At 38.4% G+C, this 14,334-nt stretch overlaps 1 protein-coding gene across 1 annotated transcript in view; it reads left to right on the top strand.

Moving 5' to 3' along the window:
• Nucleotides 1-1,365: 1,365 nt before the first annotated feature.
• Nucleotides 1,366-14,334, top strand: part of LOC107661493 (potassium/sodium hyperpolarization-activated cyclic nucleotide-gated channel 4-like) — a 36,457-nt gene continuing 23,488 nt past the window's right edge. The window contains exons 1-2 of the mRNA XM_016451108.1: nt 1,366-2,410; nt 13,761-14,198. Of these exons, the coding sequence (XP_016306594.1) occupies nt 1,752-2,410; nt 13,761-14,198 (1,097 nt within the window). The 5' untranslated portion in view covers nt 1,366-1,751. The remainder of the gene's footprint in view (nt 2,411-13,760; nt 14,199-14,334) is intronic.

Below are 14,334 nucleotides of genomic sequence, written 5' to 3'. Positions count from 1 at the left end.
TTTTTACTTTTCAAACTGAAAAATTTGTAGCTAGTTCAAAAATGAAAAGTCAGAGGTACAATTCAAGAACATGCCAAAAGTCCTCAAGATGAGCTCACAGTAGGTTTTAAAGTCAATCTTTATGTGCCACTGATAATTAATTGTTTACTGTAATCTTTTGCAGTGTTAACACTATAATTGTATAACACTGAGGTTTTGGTCACTTAAGTTATTTTTAAGTTAACCATGTTATTGTCAATATTTTTAATACATCACAATCATAGTCATCACGTGATCACACCTTTAAGGTTTAAACTGAAAGCTCTTTGTCTTGCAGTAATTATTGCTTTGCTGTGTTGAAGCACTTACTACTGTAATGCAGATGAAATGCTGCTTTTCAATTGAGATTTATTGTAATGCTTTTTTCCTCAGTTGGTCAGAACAAACGTGGCAGACTTGTTACTTACTTGTTCAGATGACAATATACGGTGAAAATTCTTATTTGGGTCATATTCCAAGACGTAGGCTTGAATCTGTGATTGCGAAGTACAGTAAATATCCACACTGGTGCGGTGACTGACTGCCACACATACTCTTTCCGCGCTGGAGCCCTGCCGACTCACAACCCACGCAAGCTAGATAATTCCGCACACAGCTGCAATTCCAGGTGTTCAAACAGAGATGGCGACAAAGAGGCAAAACTTACGGACTGCAGCTTTAAAATAAAGTGTAACCGAATAATACATTTGTCTACTAAGAAGCAGTGTGCGAATTATTCATTGACCTTCAGAAAGGCTCAAATTAATTTTTCGGGTATTTCGTTTCAGATCTCACGCGACCCCAAATTATGGAGTTCCAGATAACCGTCAACTACCTTAAAAGCATTTTAATTAACATTAAAAGTTAATTTAATTTTTTGTGTGTGTGTTTTGTGAATAATCCACAATAAAGTCATGCGTTTTGCCGCTTTGCTAAACCGCGTTCCAGCGGCGAACTGTTGCTATGGTTACGTTCTCCAGCGAAGACGATTTCAACTTTACCGTTTACAGAAACATTTGCGAACGCTGTTGAATTGTGTGAATCCGTATGTAGAAAGAATAGCCTTCATAGTTTTATTTCTTTTGACTTCCTCGCACCCTGCTAGTCTGATCATGTCACGCCAACTGATAAACAATACCCAGCTGTTAGCATGGAGAAATACCAATTCTTTTCCATAAGGCAATGACGTAATAGAATGAATGACGTAAAAACGCTACTTTTACCGTTCAGGAATGTTTATGTTATTATTGGGCGAAATGTTATTATTAGGCAAATCATTTGGTGAGTACAGGTAATGTCATGTCACGTTTTTTTTTTTTTTTTGCTACACCCCTAACAGTCGGTTTGGGTGGTGCGTGCTTATTTGCTGTCTGCGCTTCTATGGCAACGTAATAGATTATCCATCCCCACGCATGTTACCACAACTGATCTGGACATTTTTTGCACATTGGATTACTAATGTGTCAGTGGCCGGGGGCTTCGTAAGTGCTGTTTGAAGAGTAGTTTGGAAAGGAGGGTGCAATGATTTGTCATTGAGACGCGCGTCAAATTGTTTCTCATTCAGACACGTCCGTCCGTCTTCCCGCATCCGGTGTGCGCGCTCGGTGTCTAGTATTACAGATGCAGCGGGATGCATTTTTGTTTATTCATATTTTTGACGACCTATTTTCCTGCCTGCGTCTCCTCTCAGATGATACCGACTGTCATTTGTTCCGTTAAGGTGGTCGATCACAATGGATAGGGTGCATTCTTCCATGCGCAAACGGCTCTATAGCTTGCCACATCAGTTTGGACACAAGGATGCTATGACTCGAGACGGCGAAGATAGCGACAAGGACACTCGGAGGAAAAGTGTCAAGATGAAGCATCTTCCCTCACCCTCCTCCACGGGGAGCTCTAAAGGTGTCAGCGAGGCCAAGAGCGGAGACGCGGAGACCGATGTAGGGAGACCCTTTAGAACCAACGTGAACGGCGACTGCCGGAGATTCAGAGGCAGCCTCTCTTCCATCACCAGTCGGCATGCTCCAGACGCGGATCTGGCGGAGCAGAGGTGCCTCATCGGGGATGCAAGCCCCGAGGACGACGGTCCCTTGGAGCAACCCGGACCTGGAGAGAGCCAGGGCGCGCAGGGCGGCCGCGGCGACGGGGCACAACAGGCGCCCTCTGAAGAACAGTCGACTTTCGTAAAGTTGGAAGGTATCGATCAAATCATGCCTGACGATGAGCGGCTGTACCAGGCGGGCTTTATGCACAGGCAGTTTGGCGCGATGCTTCAACCGGGGGTCAACAAGTTCTCGCTTCGAATGTTCGGGAGCGAGAAGGCGGTGGAGCGCGAGCAGGAACGGGTCAAATCTGCAGGCTTTTGGATCATTCACCCATACAGTGACTTCAGGTAATCCCATGTCTAATTGTCGGCTATGCAAATGTTCCCACTGCCATCAGGCCTCCAGCAAGGAGCTCTCCGAAATTAAACGATTCTACGCTTTGCTCACATGTCTGAGCAGATTAAATACAGCCCATTTGTCTTTTCATGGTTTTGTTTTTAAAAACGTCTTTCTGTGTCCTTGAGTTTGCTGAGGATATTAAAATCAGGCCCGTGCTGTTGCATTCCCTAACCTCACCTGGTCATATTCACCTCTTTCCTGTTTGAATGACATTGATACCATCCACATATTGCAAGGGCAAACAGTGTCAGCAACGCCAGCTGTCTAGGAGTTTCTGTGATTGTTTTGCATTCATTGCGTGAAAACTTTCACTGCACCAACCACGGAAGTCAAGTGTAATCTCTCGCTTTACTGCATAGAAATAAGTCACACAATCATATTTAGCCGTTGTTCTCATGTTTTCACTCAAACAGAGCTGGCCGGGAAATAGGGTGATCAAAATGGGTTAACATGACGACTGGCATTATTGGGAGCAAACATCAGAGAGGATTACAACAACACAATTTATTTAATGGCACTCTGGTCCGAGGTGGAGGGGGCAGTACTAACAGTCAGGTAGCTGAAATGGACCACATGGCCTTCGCACAGTCAGGACGGCATGTAAGCAGAGCAGTTATGAGCTTCTAATGAGTGATTGGCACATTGTTTTGGATATCAGTCTAAATAAATGATGTGAGATCAGGGTCATACAGTGCAAAGGAGGACAATGTTGAATCAACACCAGAAATGAAAATTCTGTCATCGTTTACTCACCCTCAGGTCACCTGTATGACTTTCTTTCTTCACATAAGAAGATATTTTAAATAACTGCTTTTGTCCATTCAGTGAAAGACAATGGGGTCCAAATGAAACCATTTTTGTGTTTTGTTTGGACCCCATTGACTTCCATTGTATTTGGCAAAAAAACAACCAAATATATTTTCAAAAGATCTTTTTTTCTGTTCCACATATAAAATGAAGTCATACAGGTTTGAAATGGCATAAGGATGAGTAAATGATGACAGAATGTTCTTTTTTGATTTTTGTTTGTTTGTTTGTTTGTTTGAACTACTTTTTTTCCTACACTGTAAAAAATATTTGTTTGAAATTGTAAATAAAACAAAGATTACTGAAGATTGTTTTACACAAAAAAAAAACATACAATTTCAGTCTTTCTACTTCAAATTTGAACATTTAATTCAGCGTCACTTGCCAATTGTGTTTAATTATTTGTCAAATTTACTAGCTATTTCTTAGTGATTTTTTTTTACAGTGCACTTGAAAAAAATGGTGTAGAAACAATTTTCACTCAGAAATTGCTCTATAGCTTGCCACATCAGTTTGGACACAAGGATGCTATGACTCGAGACGGCGAAGATAGCGACAAGGACACTCGGAGGAAAAGTGTCAAGATGAAGCATCTTCCCTCACCCTCCTCCACGGGGAGCTCTAAAGGTGTCAGCGAGGCCAAGAGCGGAGACGCGGAGACCGATGTAGGGAGACCCTTTAGAACCAACGTGAACGGCGACTGCCGGAGATTCAGAGGCAGCCTCTCTTCCATCACCAGTCGGCATGCTCCAGACGCGGATCTGGCGGAGCAGAGGTGCCTCATCGGGGATGCAAGCCCCGAGGACGACGGTCCCTTGGAGCAACCCGGACCTGGAGAGAGCCAGGGCGCGCAGGGCGGCCGCGGCGACGGGGCACAACAGGCGCCCTCTGAAGAACAGTCGACTTTCGTAAAGTTGGAAGGTATCGATCAAATCATGCCTGACGATGAGCGGCTGTACCAGGCGGGCTTTATGCACAGGCAGTTTGGCGCGATGCTTCAACCGGGGGTCAACAAGTTCTCGCTTCGAATGTTCGGGAGCGAGAAGGCGGTGGAGCGCGAGCAGGAACGGGTCAAATCTGCAGGCTTTTGGATCATTCACCCATACAGTGACTTCAGGTAATCCCATGTCTAATTGTCGGCTATGCAAATGTTCCCACTGCCATCAGGCCTCCAGCAAGGAGCTCTCCGAAATTAAACGATTCTACGCTTTGCTCACATGTCTGAGCAGATTAAATACAGCCCATTTGTCTTTTCATGGTTTTGTTTTTAAAAACGTCTTTCTGTGTCCTTGAGTTTGCTGAGGATATTAAAATCAGGCCCGTGCTGTTGCATTCCCTAACCTCACCTGGTCATATTCACCTCTTTCCTGTTTGAATGACATTGATACCATCCACATATTGCAAGGGCAAACAGTGTCAGCAACGCCAGCTGTCTAGGAGTTTCTGTGATTGTTTTGCATTCATTGCGTGAAAACTTTCACTGCACCAACCACGGAAGTCAAGTGTAATCTCTCGCTTTACTGCATAGAAATAAGTCACACAATCATATTTAGCCGTTGTTCTCATGTTTTCACTCAAACAGAGCTGGCCGGGAAATAGGGTGATCAAAATGGGTTAACATGACGACTGGCATTATTGGGAGCAAACATCAGAGAGGATTACAACAACACAATTTATTTAATGGCACTCTGGTCCGAGGTGGAGGGGGCAGTACTAACAGTCAGGTAGCTGAAATGGACCACATGGCCTTCGCACAGTCAGGACGGCATGTAAGCAGAGCAGTTATGAGCTTCTAATGAGTGATTGGCACATTGTTTTGGATATCAGTCTAAATAAATGATGTGAGATCAGGGTCATACAGTGCAAAGGAGGACAATGTTGAATCAACACCAGAAATGAAAATTCTGTCATCGTTTACTCACCCTCAGGTCACCTGTATGACTTTCTTTCTTCACATAAGAAGATATTTTAAATAACTGCTTTTGTCCATTCAGTGAAAGACAATGGGGTCCAAATGAAACCATTTTTGTGTTTTGTTTGGACCCCATTGACTTCCATTGTATTTGGCAAAAAAACAACCAAATATATTTTCAAAAGATCTTTTTTTCTGTTCCACATATAAAATGAAGTCATACAGGTTTGAAATGGCATAAGGATGAGTAAATGATGACAGAATGTTCTTTTTTGATTTTTGTTTGTTTGTTTGTTTGTTTGAACTACTTTTTTTCCTACACTGTAAAAAATATTTGTTTGAAATTGTAAATAAAACAAAGATTACTGAAGATTGTTTTACACAAAAAAAAAACATACAATTTCAGTCTTTCTACTTCAAATTTGAACATTTAATTCAGCGTCACTTGCCAATTGTGTTTAATTATTTGTCAAATTTACTAGCTATTTCTTAGTGATTTTTTTTTACAGTGCACTTGAAAAAAATGGTGTAGAAACAATTTTCACTCAGAAATTGCTAGTAAATCACAATTAATTACAAAGAAAAGGCAAGTAACACATGGAATAAAACATGAAAATTGTCAAATAGAAAGAGTAAAATAGTAATTTTTATACTCCAATAATATTTGTTTCGAAAATCATTTTTACAGTGTAGCAAAATGGAAAGGTTACTGGTAATTCTACCAGCACATTATATGTTATATTTAATTTAATCCTAATACACAGCAATATGTAATTCAAAATACGAGTAAAACACCTATAGAAAAAGATCATTGGACCCTTTTTTTATTTTTTTTTTTACAGATTTTCTTAGAATATTTCCCTTTAATTTGTACTGGCAAAACCACCCAAAATGCATCTGTCAACTTAAACTTAAGTGTTGTGACTATATAAGATGAATGTTATTTCAGGAAGCATCTAGACCTGTTGAGTACCAAATGACCACAGCAGCAGGTGATTTGTAAATTTTCACCTGTCACAAGAGGTACCGTCCTTACTCGTCTGGCATTTTCAGGTGTCATTTTCACATTTGCCCTTGTCTCCTTCCTCTTGCACTTGCTTCATCCATCTCTCCCTGTGCTCTCTGACTTTCCTCCTCCCAGCACTGTTATGGAAGGGGATGGGCGATGCGGGGACTTCCATTTGCTGATTGCATCACCTGGTTGATGCAGAAAATGAGAAGAGAGTGTCAGAATGTGGATGGAGGCTGTTGAGATGGGGGTGGAAGGTTAGCATCAGTGTTCAAGGGGTTCTGGAATAAGGGAAGCAAAGAGATGTGCTTTTTTAATGAATCACCACAGAGTAGCTCTGTTCTGCAGCGCATTTGGAAGAGTAGGAAACATAATTTTCTGCTAAACAATGTGGTGCATCACATCATTTCGCCATTAGCTTCAGCTGAAAATTAAAGCAGTGCTCTCTCACAGAGCTAAAAATTTCCGTCTGTCATTTAGAGCAGTGGAGTCGCATAAGCAAACATTTCAGCCTGTTTATTAAATTATAGACTAAACGTATTACTTCAATGGATGTGAATTTCTGTGATTTGCTCAAACAATACATAGGTGTTTCTTCAGTGTTATGCACTGGTTAGGTTTTAGTCAAACTAACATATTTTGTGTTTTAATTTATTTGTAAGGCTTTTTATAGCCATTTTATAACAACTTTTGAAGGATCATGAAACTTAATAGCAGATGTTCTCAGATGCAAATTATTGAAAATAATGATGTCACATATTATTCTGAATATTAGGAGAAAAGTGTTTATAGTTCAATTTTTTTATCCATTTTGTTGTTACAGTTTAAAAGTGTATCAATGTAAAATCTGACTTTTTTATTAATAAAAAACAGCATATCATACAACAGTTTTCATAACAGTTACATTAAAGATATCTGAAACTATCATTTAGTTTCAGATAGTTATACTAAAATAAACATAACTTTAACAGACTACTAAGATGTCAGCCAACACACGCAAAAATGTATTCATAGACTAACATATAGACACAAATACACTGTTTTTAAATATTTCTTCATAATATTATAAATAAATTGTTTTTGTTCTTCATAAAAATCTGAATTGTGACTGGTCGAGTCGCGGAGAAACGTATTACGTCATTAGATTTTCCACACTAGGAATGTGATACGCGAGTGCAAAACCGCGAAAAATACTAAAACGCACAGAGTTCAGTATAGCGATTTCTGTGCGCAACACTTCATTTTGTTTGTTTTTTCTGAACATATTTCATCTGCTCTAATGCTAAAACATAAACCGACAGCATTTAGGCGCACATGTTCCATCGAATATATTTATACCCCCGTTCACACAGTAATACCAGTAAATTACCGTAAATCACTGGAACGATTTGACCGGTAAATACAAAAATGCACCGTTCACACAGACAACACTGTTCTGTCTTTTCTCCGGTACACACGCATCCGTTTAAAAATGCTGGTAATTTTGTGACTTCATTAATCAGAAATGACCTCTTAACGGCTGTGTCTCCTAGCGTTGTGTTTGTAAACATGGAGGGGTATATGCGATCAGTGCTTTTGTTGATGTTTTCATTTTAGTGTCAAATGTTCACATTCCTGTAGCGCTTTTGGCCCAGACACATTGTATTACACGTAGGGGCGGCGTAAGAGGGGGGGGTTAGGACAATTCCAAGAGCCTGGCATGAGAGGGGGCCCCCCGAGGGGGGAGCTCGATTTCTAACGAGGGGGAAAGACTGCAATTTTTTTGTACTGTGGGGAACGCGGAACGCTATTTCTACCGAGGTGGACCAAAAGCCCCACCCCCGGAACGTGATTTTTACAGAGGGGGCCCGAGTAAATATGCTGTCCAGGCGGCCCCTGATTACATGACTTCAAAGTGAACTACACAGTGCAGAGTTAATGCGTCAAATGCATCAGAATGTTATGATTGGCCCAGAGTAGACATCCAACGTTAACACATTCTGAACTTGCACGTGCTCATACCGGTAATCTTCATTCCACATTCATGCACAGCATCATTCCGTTAGTTTACAGGTAATGTTACAACTTTGCTTACTATTAAATTGCCAGAACAAATTTACCGGTATTTTTGAAAAGGTCCTGTTCACACATGATCTCTTAACGGTAATTTACCAGTAATTTACCAATAAATACTGTATGTGTGAAAGGGGCTTATGTAAATAACTGCACTGATGCAGCGGAACATCAGATAATGAACTCGATGACGCAGTGTATTGTAAACGGAAAACAGTGATGAAACCCAAAAATTGAAGAATAATGGACTGTAAAGTAACGACACGCTTTTATTCCCCATCATTTAAACTGTGTGTTAGTCGTTCTAGTAAAAGGGATGAAGATGTTTTAAATGTTCTTCCTCAGTTTTATAATCAGGCTGTAATATTAACATTTTTTAATTTAACTAATTTGATTTGTCCATAATAGTGTTGTGTCTCATGATAAAGCAGATGTTTGAGAGTTTGTGGTCATACGGTGATATTTTTGAAATGCAGCAGAGGGCCCTGTTTCTTTCATCTCTATAGTTGTAGATCTTGGTTGAGTTCACTTTCTAAAGGCCAAAAAGGCCAAAAGTGACAATAGTTAAAGAAACAGCCTTAAGGCTATCTGAATTCAGTTGATTCTTTTGCATGACGGCGGCATGACAGCCACCCAAGTGAATCATGGCAGTAGTCTTGCATAAACCTATTATTATGTACCCAACACATTAGCTTTCTGCAGGAGACTCCAGCGGCCAGAGCGACTGGTTGAGCTGTGGTGCAGAGCTTTCGGATGATGGCTAGATCTGGTGAGTAGAGTTGACACAGATTCCACAGAGAGATCATCACAATTGGAGGGATGGGGATTGGGAAAGACAATTAGGACTCATAATATGCTAAGCAGCAACAGATAGAGAAGGAGAACAGAGAGTGTATTTTTGGCAGATTGTAACAGAAAGCTGATTATTGCAAAGGCTTTTGTTTGGATGAAATGTGTTCCCTCCGCTGTCATTTAACAGTGGCTCTCGTCTGTTAGTTGATTTTTAGCCTAAATAGGGTTGTTAAAGATCCACACAATTTCAAAATGAAGGTGGAATCAAAACTTACACACAAACCAAATACCTTTTTGCAGAAATGGAAGCGTCAGCGCAAGTTCTACTAGGAAGACTTAATGCCACGTCACATATTACAATTAGATCTAGCCAATCGGCACTCAACACAAGGAATATAAAAGCCCTCTACTCACCCTTCATTGTGTTTGCAGATACTGCCGCTATCGTTTCCCTCCATCCTCCCCACCACCACCAGGTTGGCCCCGTCCATGCGGGGGTAGGCTCCACCCTGCCTTCGTCTTCGGCAGGAATAGCTGGAATCTACAACTTCAGATTCAAGCTACGGATGGGGCCTATGCCAAATAATTCTGTTCTTTGTATCGGTTTTGTAAATAAATACTTTTGAGTTTTATCTTCACCTCCTGAGTCTTTCTGGTAGAACTATCTTCACTTTTCCAAGCTTTCTCAAGCTCATACCCACTGGTGTCCATTTTATATTGCAAATGATATTGAATAATGCCTCTTGTGGTTTCTAGTGTATGTTCTCATGATATATCAGTTGTTTACACATGTGAATTGAGAAGAGAATAATGTGTATAATGTGGTTACAGTGATACTATGGTCGATGTGATAGATATTGGATATTCCCAATACAATTACTTCTCTAGCAACAGCGTGGGTTGACAGTTTCATATCCATATTGCATTTAGAGTATAGACAGGAATATAGATATGATGGAAGCTTACAGGCTATAATATAATCCGGAGATTAAGTGGACCAAGAAAATGCTGTGGTGTGATGTGATATGATTAGATTAAATAATTGGTAGGCCCAGACAGAATCAGTTTTTTTGTTGTTGTTGTTGTTTTTATCCATTGCACTGATTTTAAGGGAAAAGTCTGGTATAAACATGGGGAAATATCATTTTTTAACAATACTTAATAAAAAAAAACCCACAAAGTCAGTGAATTCTATGAACGACAGCAGTCCCAAATTTGTATTTGCCTGCTACATGATCTTAAATATAGCACAGTTTATATATATGTATATATATATATATATATATATATATATATATATATATATATGCCACTTTTAGTCCTTGCATATGTGTCCGGTACAAACAGTTCAGCACATGTTGCTGTAAAAGTTATTCTTTTGCCTGCTTTGACCACTGGAGCATCTGTCCAAGGGTAAATGTCAATGGCAAATCCTTTATAATCTGAAAACTGTCTGGAAATAATCTGGCAGATTTAGTGACACTTCCTATAGATGGTTTGTTCCTGTTTAATCTCCTCCAAAGCTCATTTCAAGCAATGTAAAATAGAGCCCTGCAATGTGGAAGTAGTATTTTTCCATTTGGTTAAACCCAGATTTCATATTACATTTAAAAGTAGGTATTTAACATATATGTGATTAGAGTATTAACTTGCCAGAAAAGAAGCAGACATAATATAATATTAGCATTATTTGGATTCTATTCCTGATGTATTACAGTAAATTTGAGTGGGACATATCATAAGGCTCATCTTTTATTTATTTAATTTATTTTAAATTAGCTGGTATGTTAAGCTAATATGATGCTAGTTTCTGGTCATTTGAAGGTGGCTTTGGAGAGGGACATTATCATTTTGAGAATCTAATTAGACAAAGTTAATATTCAGTCTTTAATAGTTTGCCCAATTTTTAGTTTTAACAAACACATAGTTGCCTGTAAAACAAAATGTAGCTGGGTCATTCTGTCAAATTAACTTCCCTGACTCAAATTTTTACAACGCAAACATTAATAGTGATGAAAACCAACATTTTAAAATGCCACCGAGGAATATTTACTATTTTGTATTAATTAATAATAATCCAGTAATTGTAATTTTGAAAAAATAGTCAAATGGCAATTTTCACCTGAGATTTGGAGCCAAATTACAGAGGGTAAAAATGACTTTAGAAAGACCATGGCTGCATCATTATTGTATTTTTACACAGAGATTGGCAGGTCTGTTAGTAAAATCAGTTGATGTAATACTGCTTGCTTTATTAGCCAGTGGTGGCAGTTCAAAAACAGGAAAAAGCACATGGCTTTTCCAGAGTTTGTGTGCTTTAACTCAAAAAGTATTAGCAGTATGTCAATATTCTTTTAGAGACTGGTTCTTAACAAATGTATCATTTGGTCTCTTCATTTTTAAGGGCCTATATGGTTTAACAGAGATGTGGGGATTTCAATCTGGCTCCATGAGTAAATTAAGTTGTTCACAATTTCAATGCTCAAAAACCAAATGTGGGTCACTTTGCTTACAGTGAAGTCTTTCATTTTAAAGAGGAATGTCTGATGAACAAATATTGTTTAAACTAGGAATGTATCTTGTTTCTCTCTATCAAAACAACTGCAAAGAACAGATGTTTGAGTGCTATAAATAGTTTCTTCCCAAAGTTTGCGTGTCTGTAATTTAAGAAGTATTAAAGATACTGTATCTCAATATCCTATGAGATTTTACTTCTTAAATTAGATTCTTGGATTCTGGTTCAAAGCCATTTCATATTTTGGCTTTATTCTTCATTTATGTATTTCTTTGACCAGAATTTTTTTTTTTACTTTTTAGCCTCTGAGGACCTCTGGTTGATTTGACATGGAATGGCCCAGTTCTTTTTATATGTTAATGATTGCTTATGCTAATATGATGACAGTCATGATCCAATACTGTGTGAGATCATGGTTAATCTGCTTTTTATTATTTCTGCAGTCATTTCAGAAGCAATTTGTTAGTGAAGAAAACACAGTGACCTATTTATACACAAATATAAGGGCCTAAAATCGAACTGAGGGTTTTTTTCTTTCTTGTCCGTGGTGTCAAACAACACTTAATCCCACTGGACAACTCTGAAATGCTGAGAGCCTCGTTCTCTCTTTGCAATCCATATCGAGCTGGACGGTTTATCAACCCTCTGTGTGATCGATTTTTGCTTAATTACAACTCAGCAGCAAAGGACTGGAATCTAGTAACCAACCAGCTCTCTACCATAGAGAGGTATAAATGAAGAAGGCTAATCCACAACTTCAGTTTTTGGTGTTCAAAAAGAATATTAGCACGTGGCAAATACTGTAAAGCAGCGTGAAATATTAGTAGCATTATTGAATGTTTCACACAACCAAAAAAGGCTCATTTTGGCATGTCAGGGCCAACGGGGTAATTAATGCTGCGTTCAGCAATTATGGCGGCTTGTTTTTGTGTAAACGTTTCACCCAGCAGATCTTTTATTGATGAAATGGCGGTCTTGCCAGAGGTCTCCTGGATGTCTTCCAGCCCCTTTCATTTACATACATACGACACATCCAATTACCAAATAGGGAACTCATCCATAAACGAGAGTAATAGCCCAACCAGACAGCCAGCCATTTCCAGCGTCAGTCAGGGGCTGAGCTCATAAAGCGTTCTCAAGAAATCCTGAGTGCGCTTTTTAGATGAGTGTTTCTGATTACGAACATCATAATACTTATTTTGAGGAAATGATGGCAGACAATTACATTCATGCATTTGGCAGATGCATTTATCCAAAGAATTGAACCCATGACCTTGGTGTTGCTAGCGCATCAGTTTAGCTACAGAATTGGTTGGTCTTAAATATGGTCACAAACTAGATTTAAAAGGTTAGTTTTTCAGGAAGTATAATAATGTGAATTTTAATTGTATATTTCTGTCATTTAAGTATTTTTTATTTATTAAGTATATTTAGTATTATTTATATTCTATAATACCATTTTGTAATATTGTAAAATAGATTATATATCTTCAGTTTTCATTTTCATTTTAGTTTAAGTTTTAGTAATTATATATATATATAGAGAGAGAGAGAGAGAGAGAGAGAGTTTTAAGTTATTGTTAACTTTAAATTGTAGTAATTTTAGTACTTGAACTTATTTTAATTAGTTAAAATCAACATTTCATTTACGTTTTTTATTGTTATATTTTAAGTTTCTAATTTTTTTATTTTGTTTTATTTCAGCTTTATCTCAATTACTGAAAGTGATTTCAAATAGTCTTTGTTTGTTAAAAACAACAAGACATAATATGGTAAATAATTAATTTTAACGGTAAAAATATATTTAGTGATAATGTTAATTATTTACTATTGTTTTTATAAAATAATGTAATGTTAATTATGTATTTAATTATGTTAATGAATAATGATAATAATTATATTATGATATTCAAATTGTTATATTTATAGTATTTATTACTATTATTAGTTAGTCATTAAGAATTATTATTGATATTCATTATTTACTATTATTATATCTATAAATAAATGTATTATCCAGTTTTCTAACTTGTAGGATCCATAAAATGTTTCTTATACATGTGTCTCTGTAAAACAAAATTTGAAGAAGAAGCACTTCATTGTAATTTATAATCTTTAATTGTCTTTATTGGTTAATGCTTTCAAAGGTCATGCAGACTCTTCTGTTCCAAAGGCATTAAATAAACACTTTGTCCGTTGTATGTCGTCCAGGTTCTACTGGGACCTGATCATGCTCCTGTTGATGGTGGGCAACCTGATCATCATCCCCGTCGGCATCACCTTCTTTAAAGATGAACACACCCCCGCCTGGATAGTCTTTAACGTGGTCTCTGACACATTCTTCCTGGTTGACCTGGTGCTGAACTTCCGCACGGGGATCGTCAAAGAAGACAGCACAGAAATCATCCTGGACCCTCAGCAGATCAAGGTGAAGTATCTTCGGAGCTGGTTCGCTGTGGATTTCATCTCCTCCATCCCTGTGGATTACATCTTCCTCATTGTGGAGACACGCATCGACTCGGACTTCTACAAGACGGCACGAGCGTTGAGGATTGTGCGTTTCACTAAAATACTCAGTCTGCTTCGGCTGTTGAGATTGTCCAGACTCATTAGATACATCCACCAATGGGAGGAGGTAAGATGCACCTCTTAGATTGTAATATATCTACCACAAATAACACCGATTTTTGTTGGCTTGTGAATGTTGAAAAGAAAATGAACTGTGATATGAACCTTGTTTGATATTCCCGTACCAATAATGGAGCTGTCCATGGTTTCTTTTGGT

This window comes from Sinocyclocheilus anshuiensis, unplaced genomic scaffold (genome assembly GCF_001515605.1).
Source record: "Sinocyclocheilus anshuiensis isolate Anshui unplaced genomic scaffold, SAMN03320099.WGS_v1.1 scaffold491, whole genome shotgun sequence".
NCBI lineage: Eukaryota > Metazoa > Chordata > Actinopteri > Cypriniformes > Cyprinidae > Sinocyclocheilus > Sinocyclocheilus anshuiensis.
This window is presented reverse-complemented; position numbering and strand designations above follow the sequence as displayed.